The sequence below is a fragment of the Monomorium pharaonis genome, chromosome 10 (assembly GCF_013373865.1).
Source record: "Monomorium pharaonis isolate MP-MQ-018 chromosome 10, ASM1337386v2, whole genome shotgun sequence".
In the NCBI taxonomy this organism is placed as follows: Eukaryota; Metazoa; Arthropoda; class Insecta; order Hymenoptera; family Formicidae; genus Monomorium; species Monomorium pharaonis.
The window spans coordinates 13,023,006-13,042,407 of NC_050476.1; the positions used below are offsets into that span (position 1 = coordinate 13,023,006).

The 19,402-nt window shown below is 38.3% G+C and overlaps 1 protein-coding gene and 1 long non-coding RNA gene across 3 annotated transcripts in view; both read left to right on the top strand.

Moving 5' to 3' along the window:
* Positions 1–19,402, top strand: part of LOC105833689 — a 139,859-nt gene that overhangs the window by 33,315 nt on the left and 87,142 nt on the right. For both annotated transcript variants that reach the window (XM_036292677.1, XM_036292675.1), the window contains exons 2-3: positions 3,303–3,350; positions 7,960–8,219. In XM_036292677.1, coding sequence (XP_036148570.1) covers positions 3,303–3,350; positions 7,960–8,219 — 308 coding nt within the window. The remainder of the gene's footprint in view (positions 1–3,302; positions 3,351–7,959; positions 8,220–19,402) is intronic.
* Positions 14,084–15,583, top strand: LOC118647569. The gene is made up of 2 exons (XR_004964760.1): positions 14,084–15,065; positions 15,141–15,583. It is a non-coding gene; the product is annotated as an uncharacterized LOC118647569 (long non-coding RNA).

The window sequence follows — 19,402 nt, forward strand, 5'->3', positions numbered from 1 at the left end:
CTCCGCGCATTTGAATGGGAATACGCCGAGGAACCTGCTTAATAGGAAGAGAATCTTTTACATTAATAACATGCATACCTATATTACAGTTCCCCGCGACAATGTTTTTAGAGAAAACATTGTTCCTTCAAGAAAAAAGGATTCTTTTCTACAGATTCAATAATTCGAGAACAACAAAAAGAATCACTTTTATTTAAACTTTCTGAACCAAAAGCAGCATCGAAAATTCCCTGTAAATTGACAATTTCAAGAAAATCCGCTCCCAACAAACAATCATCTTTAATATCAGCAACAAACATTGGAACTTCCAAAGAAAATTTCCCTAATCCAATCTTTACAAAAACTCTATAATTTACAGAGACCGTCTCTCTTGTGGGATATTTAAGAACATAAGATTTCTTTTTTAACTTTTTACTTTCTTTTTCTACAAACTTACAATTTACAATAGAAACATCAGAACCCGTATCAGTCTTGAAAGAACAAGTTTTTCCTTCCAATCTTCCATAATAAATAAATTTTTCCTCTCTTACAGAATTAAAAAAACAATTTCCCATACGTCTAATCATCGGAACATTTCTCGCGGAAGTTGAACTTGCTCCGGGAAGTTCAACTAAACCCGGTTTTCCCCTTTCATTGGGCATTCAGACCGGAAATGTCCGATTTTCCTACAAGTCCAACACTCTTTAGAAACCTTGTTCCCGAAACGTTTCTTTTCTTCCCCACTATCTTCCTTTTTCTTTTCTGTTTCCTCCGAAGCAGCTTTCTTTTCAAAATTAAAATTTCGCTTTTTAAAATAAGAACCTGCTCCTTCACGTTTCTCTCCAAGGATAATTTTCAAAGTTTTTGCCCTTTCAATCGCAACATAAAGAGAGGAAATCCCCTCCAACTGCAAAGTTTTTTTAATATTTTCATCTAAAAGCGCCGAAATAAATTGTGCGCAAGCTATCTTCTCGCACACCGCATAAGAACATTCAGGATAAGCGAATTGAGAGAGTCTCTCTAATTCTGCTCTTAGAGTAGCAAAATCTTCCCCGAATTTTTGTTTACGGTTTGCAAACTGCGTATAACAACTTTGAGAAGAACGCGTCTTCCCAAAGCGTAATTTTAACCTGGATTTCAATTCCGAGAATTCTAAATTTTCGAGATTCTGAACAGACTCTAAAACAGAACGTGCTTTACCCCGCAGACAAGAAGCGAGAGCGATGGCTTTAAAAGAATCATTCCAAAGATTCGCACGAGCAACTAAATCAAACTGCAAGAGAAATTCCCGTAGCAAAACTGTTCCATCGAAAGTATCGGGTTTTAACTTAAAACTGGGCTCTAAGCGTTCGCCTCTTTCGCCCGCGGAAACGCGAGCTGAATTCGCACGACTCGACCCCGCGTCACCCGCGTCACCACTTTCACGATTATTGGAAAGACTTAGCTGTAATTGAGAACGAAGAATCTGTAGCTCCTCGTCCCGCTGTCTCTGTTTTGCGGAGAATTCCTCTTCTCTGCGCAGCCGCTCCTCGCGCAAAGAGCGCATCTCCACAAGCAGTTCCTGAAGAACTTCCATTTGAGCCGCAGTAGGATTGGTTACCGCATTGGCTGACTCCAATGCACGTGCTCGCTTCCTTGTAAAAGGCATTTCCTCCGCGGAAGAAGCCGCAATCAAATCCGAGTAAGACGGGGTTCTCGTAACCATAGCTCGTTTGTGTCGCCAGTCCGTTAAGATCGGACGAGCCCCCAAAAATGTTGCGTTCGCCCGGCAAGTCTGCCTCGCACAATCACTCGCGCACTTCTGCGCGAAATGACAAAGACACTCTCTTTCATAAAACTCTTTAATGAGGCTTGAAATACAAAGATCGTTCACGGATCAAGATCAAAGCACGTCCGCTCGGCTCGAAATCTCAAGCTCAACTCTCCCTTGACAACGTGTCAACATCCGTAATCAAGGGACAACGTTCACGTTCCACGGAGAAATCCCGAACGATCTCCCGACTCGGGCGCAACAATATATATATATATATATATATATATATATATATATATATATATATATATACATATATGGAACCAGTATATTAATGTGTGTTGTATTTATGAAATTATGAAATTAATTCTCTTTAATAAAAAATATTAAACAGTATTTTAACGCCATAATTATCAGAATAAACTGTACTATTTATTGATTTGTTTTATGTAATTTCTTAGCCTTTCTTTTTTTCCCCTTTTTCGCCAGTTTTAATCCAGATTAAGTATTGTGCATTATGTAAATTATTTGTAACGACCTGATTTCTGCGCGGATTAGCTCGCCAGGATATGGAGAGAAAAAAAAGGTCCAAGACAATAGACAGTTGATTTGTAATGAGAAACAGATATATTCTTAATTATATATACTATTTACAATATGTACAGAGCGTTATACGCGTGTTTGTACCGAACATCTGTTTATGTAAGTCGCGTGCAATGCTCGGTGGCGGTCGCAGGGCTCGCGGTGAGACGGCTGGCGCTCCGCGGTGAAGAATTCGGATTTGGTAAGCGCGGGAATTAGCGCGGTACGGCGGGTGGTATTCTCGCCGTGCTGGTGGTTCGGTGCGGCGGGGTTCGCGCTGTGCGGTGGGCGGTCGTGAGTTTTAAACTCGGATAAGGCGGTGATCCATGGGTAGGATACGGATCTAGATCCGAGAACGCTCGGGAGAAACCAAGAACACTTGACCCTTTTAGCCTAGACCGTTTTTGCTAGGAACGGAGCGGGCCAGTAGTCGAGAGATCTCGGCAAAGGCAAAGAACTCTTTACCCTTAGTGCACTGACCCCAGGAGAAGGAGAAGATGCGATCAGAGCCGGAGAACGCTCGGCTAAAACGGAGAACTCTCCACTCTAACCTCTGGTCGCGATTTAGGAAGCTTCTTTCTTGTCGTGTCTCGGCGAGATCGTTTCAAGAGAAGTGAAGCTACCTCCACCGGGACGGTCTTTTATACCCGTCCGGGTGGAGGGTCGGTGACTCTCGGGAGTCTTCGGCCTCTCTTGTACTCTATCCCCGACGGTCGGGAGATCGGTGGGGAATCGCGCGACTTGCGGAGACGATTTTTGCCTCGACGCTGTGTGGAGTTTTTATGACGGGCCGGTGCCCGTATCGTGGTTCGACGGATGTTCGGCCGAGCCGTACGCGGTCGCTGGTCGCCGGGCGGGGGTTCATTACACATTAAAATTAAAATTTTTCATTGCATTACTTTGCAAGAGAGTGTAAGAATACCCGAAAAAAATTATGAAAATTTTTAAAATTTATTTACTGTTTTTGTAACATTAATTTCTTTTACAGCGCGAGGAGAAAGGAGTACAGGTCGCAGGAGTACCTATAACTACAAAGGTAAGATTTTAATAAAAAGTATGTGTTGATCAAGACTACACAAAAAACTTTTCAAGGATTCCAAAACAATTTTTTAAGTTCTTGTAATTATAAAGTTTCGTATAATGTATTTTTTATTCTAATAAAAAAATTTGTTTTATAGTGGTTTTTAATAAATAACACATTTTTCGTGAAAAAATTTCTGAAGATCTTTATATCTGTAAACATAAAATAGTTAAAGATGAACTTTTGAATGTGACAATGTACTCTTTTAGAAAGGATTTCTGACACCAAGACAAAAATATTCTTGACATACTAATCTTATTACAACCTCATATAATGACATTATTGCGTATGTACACATTGTACACACGACAGTATTGCGCGCAAACACATCGTACACATGACACATGCACATTGCACACATTATTGTATACATAAAATGAAGAAATAAAATTAACACATTATACACACGACATTATTATACACATCCACATTGCACACATGATATTATTACGCTCATGCACATTGCACACATACACATTACACATATGACATTATTGCACACATGATATTAATACGCTCATACACATTGCACACATGATATTGCTTCCAATAGAAAGGGCTTCCGGATACATGCCGCGTCCTGGTACAGTATTGCGCTGACGTTTCGCGAACGTTGCAGTTTGCATTATCAGGGCTAGGAGCTCCGATACTGAGCTCTCTTGGATTGTAACCGTCCTTATATACGCCTTGTCCTGTGGTAGGGATGGGGGTGAAGGAAAGGGGCGGAGTTGTTCGTCTAATAGTAGCACAGTTCATTGGCTTACTATTGGTCAACTGTTGGTCAATCTTAATACAATATTGGCTTACTATTTGCCAATTAATATGTGCTGTTCCGAAATGTTTTTAATTAATCAATTAAAAATTATTCCACATATGCATATTACACACATGATATTATTATGCTTTTATACATTGCACACATGATATTATTACGCTTATACACATTCCACACATGACACTGTTGCACACATACTGTTCAAGCAGAACCGAAAGATAGGAACGGGAGTGACGTGGTAATGAAAGCTATCAATTTAGAACAGCACAGAATTAATATATATTTAAAAAGTCAAAAGAAACTATTTACAATATATACAATCAAGGTTCGAAAGCACGAGTAAGAGTTGCTCTGCAGGTCATCGTAAGTCCGCACTTGAAAAACGGGCGGAAACGCTGACCGCGCGATCGACACAATAGACTCGACTTTATTATTATCTCGGAGCACGAGACTTAACGCATACCGCAGTCGGCGAGCACACACGACTAAGCGAACAGAAAACTATGCGAATAATAATGAGTCGAAAACTAGCGATCCGATCCTTACGAATCTCTGCGACTGTATGCCTGCGCCCGCGGAGTCTCGGTTTTATATTCGCCAAAACTTATCGAATCCTCGACAAACGAGTAAGACTATACTAAAGGATATGAGCACTCTATCTCCTGGGAGTGGGGCGAAGATACAAGTTTAAGCCGAGAAGATACGACGTTAGTACGCGAGCACTCGCTTTGAATTTGACGGCCGCTCAGCTGTTTTAACTGTCACGGCCGCTGTGTTGTTATTTACTCTCACTTTGTTATACCCGGGGGTTCCGAGAACGTCAACCAACGATCAAATGCTCGAGATCGAGAAACAAGAGATTTGCCAAGCTAAGACAAAATACATGATTTATTGTAAGCATCGTCTCTCGATCTCGAACACATACACACTGCACACATGACATTATTGCACACATGCACATTGCACACATGTGATCCACCCACACCTCCCCCTGCTTACAGAGCGAAACTGCGGGTACACATGGGTTTGCGACTCTACGTAAAGCAAGATCCACCCACACTTCCTCCTCTTTACAGTGCAAAACGACATCTATGCTTATTTGCTGTGCCCATTTCTAAAATTGACTGTAGCAATACTTGTGGCGGTTTTTAGAACTAACGTTTTAGAACTAAGCTTCAGCAAATATATAGAAAGAATAAAAATATCCTAAATAAAAGGACAAATAATTTGTTTTCTCTATAAAGATTATAACATAGTAATTATAATTTAGTAAATGCGCCAATCATAAAAACATACGTATAAAATTTATTTACTATTACTTTTTAATATTACAAAAACGTTTAAACGGGTTTTATGCTTAAATAATTAAATGATTAAAATCAACCAACGTGATTATAGTAAAGCAAAAATTTGGCGTGTAGTTAAAACACAATAGCCAATTAATATTATATAATATGGAAATTATTTGTACAAATAAAATAATAACAAAGTAATAACATATCAAAAACTTCACAAAGGTAAAGAAGATTATGTTAAGTACATAAACAAATTTAAAAATGATACAAGATCAACCCATAGGAAAAAATTATGTAAAAATTACTGCACAAAAAATTGGAGTGGCCTTCACTTGGACACAGTGCAAATGGACACAAAATAATGTACACGTTTCATTTCGACACAGTAATTTTGTACACAGGAAAAATAAATTCTGGACAAATTACAATTTAAACATGATAAAAATGTATACTGTGCAATTGGACACGTAAAATTTGGACACCGCAAAGTTATACACTGCCAAGTTATACACTGTAAAGTTGTACACCGTAAAATTGTACATGGTTCATTTAGACACGTAAAAATTGTACACCGCAAAGTTGTACACCGCAAAGTTTTGCGTGGAAAGTCGCAAACCCATGTAGTGCAGAGAATGGTTTGCATACACACACACACACACACACACACGCGCGCGCGCGCGCGCGCAAGGGGGGCCATCTCCCCCCTCTCGCACCCACCCCGTCAAAGTCGCTAACCCATGTTGTACATTGCAAACAAAGTAAAGTTTATATGTATTAGCAGATTTCCAATACAATGTACGTGGTGTACAAGTTTGCGGTGTACAAATTTTACGTGTCCAATCGCAGGGTGTACATTTTTATCGTGTCCAAATTGTAATTTGTCCAAAATTTATTTTTCCTGTGTACAAAATTACTGTGGCCAAAATTCCTGTGTCGAAATAAACCGTGTCCATTTGAAACGTGCACATTACTTTGTGTCTATTTGCACCGTGTTCATTTTCACTGTGTCCAATTGTACTGTGTCTAAGTAAACCACTCCCCTTTCGACGCTTTATTCCACTGATTCGCGCGCGCGACCAGCTTAAATTATAAAAGTTTTTGCAACGACATCGAGCCGTCAAAAGTGTCGGGTTTAATTTTTACTCCCACCTCCTTTTGCACTACACCCGCACACGCTTTCTCCGCGCCCCCGAATCGCGTTGCTTTGACCGAATTTCCGGTAGAATCACATTAAAATTTGGACTTAGCTGTGGGTCGGAGAATCACTCCTCCAACCTCCGAAAGGCTGCTTCGCGCTTCAAGAAACGGGCTTCGATCTTGGCGCGAAGGTCTGCTGCTCTTGCCGCATCAACACGGCTTTCATCGCACTCGTTTTCGCGGAAATCGACGACACGATCTGAGAGCGGGTCTTCCTCGGCGAGTGTATCGTCGTCATAAAAATTCCTCGACGCTTTAAACTTTTTTCATCGGCTCGTTTGCTCGTCCATTATTCCGGACGAGCTCTCAAAAAGTGTTGCATTTTCGCGTCACTTCCGCACTTCAAAGAACCTCGCGTGCACTTTCTCACACTCTCCCGAACTTACAGATGCTTGCAAGAAAAAACACTCTTGCGTAGATAAGGGAAAAACGATATTTATTTCAACACACCAAAATACACAAGCTTGACAGCTCAGGTAATCTAAAACCAAAATCAACATGCTTTTCCATGGCAATCGGGCGATCGACTCGTGCGGCTGGCCATCATACCGGGCGACGCGTGCAACAATATATAAATTTAAGCTTATATTGTTTTTACGTTTAGAACATATTTTATTCTTAAAATAGTATTCTGATCACTATCCAACGCTATGTGGCGTGTTGTCATAGCGTTTTCTCGTAAATAAAATGTACTATTTAATGAATACAGGGGCACATCAAGTGCGTCGAAGGAAGTAAGATTTCAACATTGACATATAACTTACTAGACTGAAATATGTCAATCTATGAAAGAAATCGAGAAAAATGAGAATCACGGTATATATGTTAACGTGTTAGTGTTAGTATTGATGTAATAAATTTAACCCTTCCAGAAATTTTAAAATCAGATTTTCAGATTAAGATCTTCAGATCGGTCTATTTTTAAATCTAAAATATTATAAGTTTGTCACACTAAATTATTCTAAAAAAATTAATAAAATAGCATCAAAAATTATGTTATTCTAGATTTAAGAACTTACCATTTAAGAATAAAATATTCCTTCTGTGATGATAAATATGATTGGCGCTATATCGATCCTATTTTATGATAGATCGGACAATAATAAAATTAGATCCAGAAATCTTTGCTGTGGGTGTAGTTTCATCGATCAATGGCATGTAAAGTAAAAGAATAGAATCCTGAGTATGTTTCATGCGTACCTAAAGCGTTTGATACATCATAACATTTCGAATTCTTTTTCATTACCCTGATTACACAAACAATTCATCCATAACATCAATAATTAATCTCTTACAGATAATTGCATGTCGTTCGGGCATGTCTGTTTCGGTGCTCATGGCAAAAGATTCGATTCGACCGTACGACGTAATACTTTACAAAAAAGTGTCAGCCAGAATTTTCAAGAATCTGAGGTACCATCACCGAACGATGAATTATTTTACGTTTTTCCGAATGACGATTTCCGGGAACAGCGATCGGATCAGTCTTTCGAAAGGACTAGCAAAGATATTCAACAATTCGACATTTATCCCCTGTCGTCTTTCGTGGATCAATGGGTACGTGTATTTCTATTGATAAGCATCGAAATATAGAATATAAAAATTGATCTAGTTACAAAATAGAAGATTTAAAAAATAAATTTTCTAATATATTTTAAAAGTACATAAATTAAAAAAAGATAATTTTAAAATTTTTTTAATATAGAAAAAGAAAATAACAAAAGTTCATATTAACAACAAATAAGATATACAGTTTTTACGTCAGTAAAGAGTACCCTGCATTAGTTACAAAGATAAAGAAAAAAAATATTTTACCTACTCATAGGAAACAAAATTTAATTATTATTTTGAAAAAGTTTTTATTTTCAGTATATACAGGGTAAATGGCGAGTATCGTCCAAATTTTAATAGAAAGATAGACGGAATCGAGATGAACATAAAAGTACAATATTTTCTTGGGTTAGATCCACCAATAAGCAAGATATTAATTTTTCAAATTATACGAATGAGAGCGGGCCGAAGGAAGCGCTGTGCCGTTTGAGCTATAGCGGCTCACTGTCTCAAACATTGGCTGCCGGCGGCGGAGGGAGAAGGAGGAGAAGCGCGCCGTTGCTCATGCTTTGCCGCGCTTCTCTTTCTTCCCTCTCAGCGCGAACAGCCAATGTTTGACACAATGGTCCTATAGTTCGAGCGGCTCGGCACTTCCCTCGGCGCGTTCCCATTCGTATAAAGTGAAAAATTAATATATCGATTATTGGTGGATCTAAGACAACATTGGACTTTTATATCCATCCCGCCTATCTTCCTAATAAGATTTGGACGATGCTCGCTATTAACTCTGTATATAAATGCTAATAATATAAGATTAACTAGCGTTAGAGATATAATTTATTTGATACACGACAGACATAATTTATTTGAAGAACAAGAAAAAATTTTATATAATTTTGTACAGAAAAATTCTCATTATTTAATAATTAATAAATTTTATGAGCTGAAAGAAAAAACATCAAATAAGTAACATACATATAAGGAAAGATAGTAATATGGGAGCGGTGCATTTGCACATGGTTCAAATGGACACGGTGCATTTGCACACGGTGCTTTTGGACACAATATTTTGCACACCGTTCATTTGCACACTGTTCAGTTGCACACTGTTCATTTGCACACTGTAGAGTTGCACACTGTCCATTTACACACCGTTCACTTAGACACAGTGAGAAATAACTATGCCGAAGGCACCCTACCGACGGGGCCGAAGGCCCCCCTTGGACCCCTCCCCGCGCGTGTGTGTATGTGTCCATTTTTTTGTGTCCAACTGAACGGTGTGCAAGTAAGCGGTGTGCAACTGAGCGGTGTGTAACTGAACGGTGTGCAAATGAATGGTGTCCAAAAGCACCGTATCCAAATAAATAAATAATGCGTTAGATATTGTGTCCAAAAACATTGTGTCCAAATGCACCGTGTCCATTTGAACCGTGTCCAAATGAGTGTTACCCTGGTAATATAGCCATTCATTTACATTTTGTACAATAATTTTGCTAATAACACAGGCACACAAAAAAATGTTTGGTCCTGCGGACCAGACTAGTCAATCCTTATGTATTTTGACCCGTTCAATACGAATCCAAGGTCAGAATTGCAGAATTAGCTCACATTTCCTAAGAGTGAGTCCCAGATGCGCACAGTAATAAACGGACACAGCAAGCTGAGTGAAACGGACACAGTAACAAACGGACACAGACCAAACGGACACAGTAATAAACAGACACAGTGCGAAACGGACACAGTAACAAACGGACACAGTGCGAAACGGACACAGTAACAAACGGACACAGACCAAATGCGCACAGAGCGAAACGGACACAGACCAAATGCGCACACTACACATGCGCACAGACCAAATGCATACACGGAAAGTCGCAAACCCATGTGATGCAGTGAATGCTTTGCACGCACACACACACACACACACACACACACGGGGGGGGTGCAAGGGGGGCCTTCGGCCCCCCTCCCGCACCCACCCCGTCCAAGTCGCTAACCTATGTGGACTTTACTCTGCTTGCAATGTACATGGATTGCATTTGGTTCGTGCGCACGTGCAGTGTGCGCATGTGCAGTGTGCGCATTTGGTCCGTGTGCATTTGGTCCGTGCGCATTTGGTCTGTGTCCGTTTCGCACTGTGTCCGTTTCGCTCTGTGCGCATTTGGTCTGTGTCCGTTTGTTACTGTGTCCGTTTGTTACTGTGTCCGTTTCACTCAGCTTGCTGTGTCCGTTTATTACTATGCGCATCTGGGACGCTCCATTTCCTAACCCCCCAAAAAATTTTTTTTTAATGTTGGTCCGGCCACCAGACTAATCTATCCTATATATTTTGCCACACTGAATCCAAATTTAAAGTCAAAAATGCGGAATTAGTTCATTTGTTTCTAACCTAAAAAAAAACACCTCTTAAAAGCAGTTTGGGTCACAAATGTATAATTCAGAGCGTGCAGGTTTGCGTAATCACATTACCTGGAGAAAATTCAATACGTATGACAAGTCTGAGCTTCTGTGAATGAATAGCATAGAAAATTCACTCCTTTTTTCTGTTATCTAACACTTTTATTCTCGAAGGTTCTGTGAAATGGCTTTGTCATACATTTCTTCCCTTTCACAGAGACATCTCGTTCGACCGTCCAGCAGAAGTCAGCCATCATGTTCACATCCCACTTGCCTTGATATCGATGCTGCATCTCTTTGATGTCCTGATGAAACCATTCTCCCTGTTCTTTACTATAACCACCTAGATTTTCTGGAAAGTAGTCAATATGAGAATCCAAGAAATGCAACTTAAGATTTATTAAGCAACTTGGTTTTCTATAGTTCTCCACCATTTCCGCCACTCTTTCTCTGTAATTTTGACTTTTGTGGTTTCCTAGAAAATTTTCTGTGACATCTTTGAAACTCAGCCATGCTGCTCTTTCATCTTCACCCATTTTTGCGACAAAATTGTAGTCTCTCAACATTTGAAGTCCATCGAAAATTCCTTCCCGCAATTTTGCATCAGAGATGTTGGAAAATTTTTCTCGTAAATATTTATAACATTCATCTTTTTTATTCAGAACTTTTACCCATTATTTCATAAGTCCTAATTTGATATAAAAAGGGGGAAAAAGAACTTTTGAAGGCTCAAATAACGGTTCATTTATGATGTTTTTAGACTCAAGTTGCAAAGACGTTCTTATCGGCCATTCTTTTCTTATGTAATTGTTTGTTTGATCTCTACTATCCGATTCACATAGGAAGAACAGATTTTTTGTGTAATCTGATTGTTGACCCAATAATATGGTGAGAATTTTCAGATACCCACAAATTTGCCATTTATGTTCTTGTGTATTTAATTTTTTCAAGAACTGTTTTCAGATTTGTGTTCTTACTCTTCTTTTATCACTACCAAGTGCGCTACAGGAATGGAGGTATATACATTGGTATTGTGCAGCAATACTGCTTTCAAGCTTTCCTTAGAAGAATTGATGAATAGTTTCCACTCATCAGACTTGTAACATCCAGGTTTCAGTTTGTTAACTAATCCAAACATTTAAGAATAAAAGAGTTAAATATAATAAAAAAAGGAAGTATATTTTTTACGCTATTCATTCACAGAAACTTAGACTTGTCATACGTATTGAACTTTTTCCCGGTAATGTGGTTACGCAAGTCTGCACCCTCTGAATTATACATTTGTGACTCAAACTGCTTTTACACAGTGTTTTTTAAGGTTAGGAAAAAATGAGGCAATTCAGCAATTCTAACCTTGACTTTACTACACTATATACTATTTATAAAAATGTAGCGACACTGCAAAATGGGCCGAAAGGAAGCAGGGAGAATAATGTGGCCACCACAGAAATAAATGTAAGAAATTAGTTTTGTTTAAAAAAGTGATAGTATTCTGTTAGAAAATTATGTATGTGTGTAAAATAAGTTGTTATATGTATGCATGTATTTATCTTTATACCGGACTCTTCTCGGGGTTGCCGGAGTATATTTTCGAAGGTGCACCAAATCCTTTATAGTGATCAATTTGTCAATACAAAATGGTACAAAAGTCATATATACCATATAATTAATCTTACCGCTCATTTCCTGCTTTCTCCTCCTTCTCTCCTCCCGCTGTCCTTCTTCTTCTGCTCTTCTTTCCGCTTGTCTACCTCTTCTTCTTCCATTATTTTCCACCACATCTCTCTGTCCCTCTTTTTCTTTTCCCTTACTTCCTCACTCTCTTCCTTCTCCTTAGATCCATCCATATTCCTCCCCTGGTCTCTTCTATTTTCCTTTTTTCTTTTTATCTTCCTTCTCTTTTTTCCTCCCTTTCTTCACCGATTTTTCTCCCTTTTTCCCCTTCTATCGGTTTCTTCACCTGTTTTTCTTCTCCAAAGCCAGCTGCACTTCTTTCTTTCTGTCTCTTCTGTAATTTCCTCCTGTTTCTTTCCTTTTTTACTTATCTTTTCTGCTTCCTCAGAACCTGTTTCTTTCTCTTTTTTCTTTGTTCCTCTTCTTTCTCCCTCTCCCTTCTTTCTCTCTGTTCCTTTCTTTGATCCTTTTCCTCGTTCTCTCCTCCATTTCCTCTTCTACCTCTCCTTCTTCCTCTGTTGGAAATGGAAATAACAGAGTTAAAGAAAAGAAACAATGGTACAGTCATCCTGGGATGTAAAACTGGAAAAGAAATAGCAAAATTGAAAATTACAATACAAAGCAACCTGGGTGACAACTTTAAAGTTACTGAGTCACTACAGATGAAGCCGAAATTAAAAATTGTTGATATTAACAAAGAAAAATGGAACCTGAGTAATGAAGAATTAATTGATTCAATCAAAAAACAGAATAAACTTGGTATACGATGAGAAAATAGGATGAGAATAGTGAAAAGATTAAAAACTTAATTTAATAGAAGAGATAAAACAGGAGGCGCCATTATAATTAAACTAAATGAAAAAACACATGAATTAATGTTGGGCCAAAAAAGTTAAATATAGGATAGAAGAGATGTTCTGTATTTAATCATATTAATGTCAAGAGATGCTTTAAATGTTGGGGCTACCATCATTTTGCGAAAAACTGTATACGAAATGTAACATGTCACAAATGTGCAGGTAATAATAACTCAAATGATTGTACAACAAATATGAAGAAATGTATAAATTGTATGTATAAAAACCAAACATACAATCTGAAAATAAAAGATGACCATGATGCATTGAGTCCGGAATGTTCGAGTGAGTCCCAGATGCGCACAGTAATAAACGGACACAGCAAGCTGAGTGAAACGGACACAGTAACAAACGGACACAGACCAAACGGACACAGTAATAAACGGACACAGTGCGAAACGGACACAGTGCGAAACGGACACAGACCAAATGCGCACAGAGCGAAACGGACACAGACCAAATGCGCACACTGCACATGCGCACAGACCAAATGCATACACGGAAAGTCGCAAACCCATGTGATGCAGTGAATGCTTTGCACGCACACACACACACACACACACACACACACGGGGGGGGGGTGCAAGGGAGGCCTTCGGCCCTCCCTCCCGCACCCACCCCGTCCAAGTCGCTAACCTATGTGGACTTAACTCTGCTTGCAATGTACATGGACTGCATTTGGTCCGTGCGCACGTGCAGTGTGCGCATTTGGTCCGTGTGCATTTGGTCCGTGCGCATTTGGTCTGTGTCCGTTTCGCACTGTGTCCGTTTCGCTCTGTGCGCATTTGGTCTGTGTCTGTTTGTTACTGTGTCCGTTTCGCACTGTGTCCGTTTCGCTCTGTGCGCATTTGGTCTGTATCCGTTTGTTACTGTGTCCGTTTATTACTGTATCCGTTTAGTCTGTGTCCGTTTGTTACTGTGTCCGTTTGTTACTGTGTCCGTTTGTTACTGTGTCCGTTTCACTCAGCTTGCTGTGTCCGTTTATTACTGTGCGCATCTGGAACGCTCCCGAATGTTCGACGTTCAAGAAGATTTTGCAAAAAGAGAAAAGAAGGACCGGCTGGGAGAATACAAAACAGTAATCACAGAAAAAAGAAAAACTGATACTGTATACAAATGCGCGAAGTTTGATAGCCAATAAGATAGCCAATAATGAAATACATAATCAAGTTATAAACACGATTCTTTCAGCGGTTATAGCATTGTTCGAAACGAGGCTAACGTTTGAAATGGAAGATAGTGAAGTAAATGTGCCGGATTATGATATAATCAGATGTGATAGTGAGAATAGAAGTACAGCAGGTGCAATATTATACCTAAAAGAAGCCATTAAGGGGATGCTGGAGTCGTCTGTTTTACCAATTGAACACTAATTATTTTTGGATACGCTTTGCTCTTAATTGATTTCATAGAATTGTAAATCCTTCTCTAGAATTTAAATATAAACAATAACAAAGGGTGTGTAATTACAATTTCATGTGAAAAACAAAAAAAGTTAGAAAATTATACTTTCGTGCAGCCGTCTTGTGACTTTAATCTGCAGCACTAAGTTTTAAAGACTCTATACGTACAAAATAACTATTATGCACCCTTGTCATTACAAAAAAGAATAATAATGTGCTTTCAGAAATAAGCTAGAAGCTTTAGTATAAGGGAATAATGTATCTGAAAATTTCATGTATGTGTGAGTGTGGATTCGAAAGAAGTTGATAAGTAGAATAATATGAAAACAGTTTTTTTTCGTTCTCGTTTGTTTGCTTGTGAACAGCTGCTTGCAAGGCAAAGACGGAAGGGATTTCTACACCGCATTGTGACTGGAGACTCAAAATGGGGTCATTACGATAACCCCAAGCGCAGAAAATCGTAGGGACTTCCTGGCCATGCTTCCACGTCGACGGTCAAACCGAATATTCACGGCTCCAAGGTCATGCTCTGTATTTGTGGGACGAGCTCGGCGTAGTGTATTATGAGCTACTAAAACTGACTGAAACAATTACAGGCAATTCGGTATCAAAAGCAATTGATGCGTTTGAACCAAGCACTGAAAAACAAACAGCCGCAATACAACGATAGACACGATAAAGTGATTTTGCAACATGACAATGCTCGACCCCTTGTCGCAAAGCCCGTCAAAACATACTTGGAAACGTTGAAATGAGAAGTCCTACCCCACCCGCCATATTCTCCGGACATTGCTCCCTCTGTCTATCACTTGTTTCGATCAATGACACACGGTCTGCCTGACCAGCACTTCCGTTCTTATGAAGAAGTGAAAAATTGGATCGATTCGTGGATCATCTCAAAAGATGACCAGTTTTTTCGACGCGGGATTTGTATGCTGCCAGAAAGATAAAAGAAAGTAGTGGCCAGCAATAGACAATACTTTGAATCGTAAATGTATAACCAGTTTTTCACAATAAAACCTCGACTTTCGAAAAAAAACGGCGGAAGCAAAGTTGTACACCTAATATATGTAATTCTGGAAAAGAATTTCCAAATTTATAAAAGAAATATGTACGAAATCTTATTAATGATGTGCACGAATGACTACATTATTGACACCGATCAAGTTTGAGAGGCAGTTCTGCATCACCTTAAAGTGATATTGTGAACACTGAACATGACATTGAATGAAGTGATATTGTTGCGTCGAGTTTCTCTTGGTCTCACACACTCACGCACACGGAAAAAAGGCTAGACGAGTTTTTTTATAGAAACCCCAACTTTATTTTGAAAACACGAAACCGATTAACACGGCGTCCTTCTCGGCAGGAGTCCAGCACAAAGCTGTCATTTCATTTTTATTTACACTAGAACACAACATTGCGCCCGCTTCGCGCGCGCCTCTTAGCATTTTTATATTGAACATTGCATTTATTCTTCTTCAGTAATATTACTCTCACACACTTTATCATATTTAATGCCCTTCTCTATCTCACGCTCCCTCATTCTCCTTCTCTCCCTCTCTAAATTATTACACTGGAACCCCGTGTTAGCGGACTGTTCGGGGCTTTAGTCCGCTAACGCGGGGTTATCGCCTATTGCTTGGTTTCACTCCCACTCTCCGTGAAATACGCGACCCGCATTGCCTCATTGCTATCCCCCACACACGCTACTCATGTGGGCCGAGTGCATCTATGGAGGGGATAGTTTCCGCTAACGCGGAGACGCTAACGCGGGGTGGGGTCAGTGAATTAGAGAGTAGGGATAGAATTATATATTTTTATTGGTCAAAATTACTGTACACACGGGATTTAAGGCGAGTGAGTTAGCTGCTCTCTCGAGCTATCTATCTCTCTCTCTCTCTCTCTCTCAGCTCTCTATCTCTCGCGCTCTCCGCTCCCTCTCCCTCTCCCTCTCTCCCTCTCCCTCTCCCTCTCCTCTCCCTCTCCCTCTCCCTCTCTCTCTCTAAACACAAATTATTAATTATATTATATTTTCATGTTTCTTAATATCACTTTTACACACTTTACCTCCATACTTAATCCCCTTTAAATAAATTAAAAATTATAATATATTATATGTAATGCTACCTGTTAATTTTCAATAAAATTTCAAATTTTCACTTTCTGGCTTTCTTGTTTAATCTCTCTCAATCATAATTTCCTTCTATCTAATCTCTTTCCTTTTCTAATCTCTTTCAATAAAACTCATTATCTCTCTCTGACCATTTCAACAACTTCTGACAACAAGCATCCAACAACTTTAAAATTAAATTTTTTAAATCTTATACTTTAATAATACAACTTTGAAATTAAAATTTTTAATAAATTAAAAATTACAATATGTTATATGCAATGTTACCTGATAATTTTCAATCAAATTTCAACACTTTCACTTTCTGCATTTCTTTTTTAAACTCTCTCGATCTCAATTCTTTCTCTCTAATCTCATTCCTTTTCTTCTATTAAAATACACAAAATGTCAAAATAATTAAAACGCAAATGATATTTAATGAGAATAATAATTAATAAAAAATAATAATTATTGAGAATGATAATTAATAAGAAATAAGAATTAAGAGTTTAAGATTCCTTTTTTTCAAAATATTTAAAACGCAAATGTTACCTTCCCGAAATCTCGCACTCTCTCTTTTTTTCTCTCTTAATAAGATCTCTTTCAAATTTACTTAATCTCTCTCTCTCTCTTTTTCTCTCTCTTTCCTTTGGTCTGTTCTTTCTAGCTGCACTGTTGCGCTGGTGCAATAATGAGAAAAAATATACTTGTCTTACTTTAACTTATTGCACCGGTGCAACAATGCAGCTAGAAAGAACAGACCACTTCTCTCTCTCTCTCTCTCTCTCTCTCTCTCTCTCTCTCTCTCTCTCTCTCTCTTTCCTTCTACCTATCACTTAATTCTTGCTATTTTTTTAAACTTTTTATTTTTTATAAATATCTATATATACACTGGCGCAAAAGAAAACGGGACAAAAATTTTAATCGATTTTTAGGCAATCTTCAAAGTGATGCAACTTTGCGAAAAATCATCTAAATTACATGTACTTTTTTTTAAGTTAAAGGGCAAAGACCCTACTTTGAGAATCCCTAGGCGAAAATTTGATTTGTTAAGTGCGAATCTTTTGTATCGCATGAAAACCAAACATGTATTTTTTAATTGAAAAAAGTAAAAGTTTGTTATCATTTTTCACAAGTTTCTCGTTAAAATCTGACTAATATTAATCCAGATTCTTAAAGTTCATTCTTTTCTAAGCAATTTAAAAAAAAATTCATGTCAATACGGTAAAGTATGAGAGAGAGAGAGAGAGAGAGAGAGAGAGAGGGAGGGGGGGAGAAAGACAGAAAAATAAAAAAGCTTAATTCTTTATAACATTAAGTAAGTATTTTATTTTTATAAACAATAATATTTATATATCTATAATTTAAAAAAATATTTTTTAAATTTTTTCTTTGAAATGCTTTTTTTCCTTTCTTTTACAATATAAAGCTTGTTTTGTCAAAATTTCGAAGTTTTAATATGACTTAGTTGCGTTTTTACTTTTATCATATCTAAATGTTTTTTTTTAAGGTTAAAGAAAATAAGCATTATGTTTAAAAACGAAAGAAAGAAATAGAGGGAGCAGAAAGTAAGAGAAGAAAGAAAGAAATATTAAAAAGGTATATACTGAAAATAGAAATAAAGAAGGTACATAATATTAATGAGTCAGGTGTTGAAAATCAATGTATCGTTTTGTTGTAATTAACATTGACTTCAAACGGGTATATATATTGATTTTCTTACAGCTGTCTCAAAATCAATTAATACAGCTGATACGGATCCTGCGTATGGTTTTCATACACTCTTTATTTCTCTAATACACTTATCACAAAATACTGCAGTCGTACAGATAACCGATCACGACTCGATACAAACAGCGAGAGAGAGTTAGGTCACGCACGCAGCGTTCTCCCCTCCACAAGCAGCGCATCTGCGCCGCTGCTATCCGCGACGTTGCCGGTCGTGGTAGGGGTAAGGCCCGGCTCACCGACACCACAAAGTCTCGTACTCCAACATTCCCTCTCTTTGTACGTTGGTGAGCAGGCTCTCCTCTAACAATCCTCTAGGTCTCTTTCTTGCCTAAATAAACAAAAAGTGGTATTTATTACAGATTAAATTTCAATTTATAATTTTATCTCTTAAACTCTTAAAAGCATCTAAAGGTAGGGGCTTTGTCATAATGTCGGCTAAGTTCTTTTTGGTTTCTATCCATTCGACTTTAATTTTCCTCTGATCAACACATTGTTTCACGAAATCTCCGTGTATGTCTGCCATATGCTTTCTGTTCCCGGTAATTTTTCTTTCTCTTAGGGTTTGTTTTATTTCATCTAAGCTGTTATCAAACATTTTAAGTTTGTGACTTCCATCTTTCTTAGTGCAGTCTCCTGCAGACTTATTATCACACCGGATTGTTATCGGAAAAAACGTTATTCCAACAACATGTCTAATTGACTTGTCCAGCGAGATTAACTCTTGACAGGCGTCACTCATAGCTAAATATTCAGCTTGGCAGGTAGAAAGCGTAACATAGGTTTGTTTGTGACTTCTCCATGCCACTACGTCTCCAATCAATTTAATTATATAGCCTCCAGTGGATGCAGAATCTTCACAATCTCTAAAGCTTGCATCCGTTAATGCCATCAATTCATCTGTTTCACTTCTAAGCACCAATCCTCCATTTGTAGTTCCTCTTAAGTATCTGAAAACTCTTTTTACTTCTAACCAATTCTCTTCCGTAGGCTCTAATTGTTTTCTTGCTAGATAGT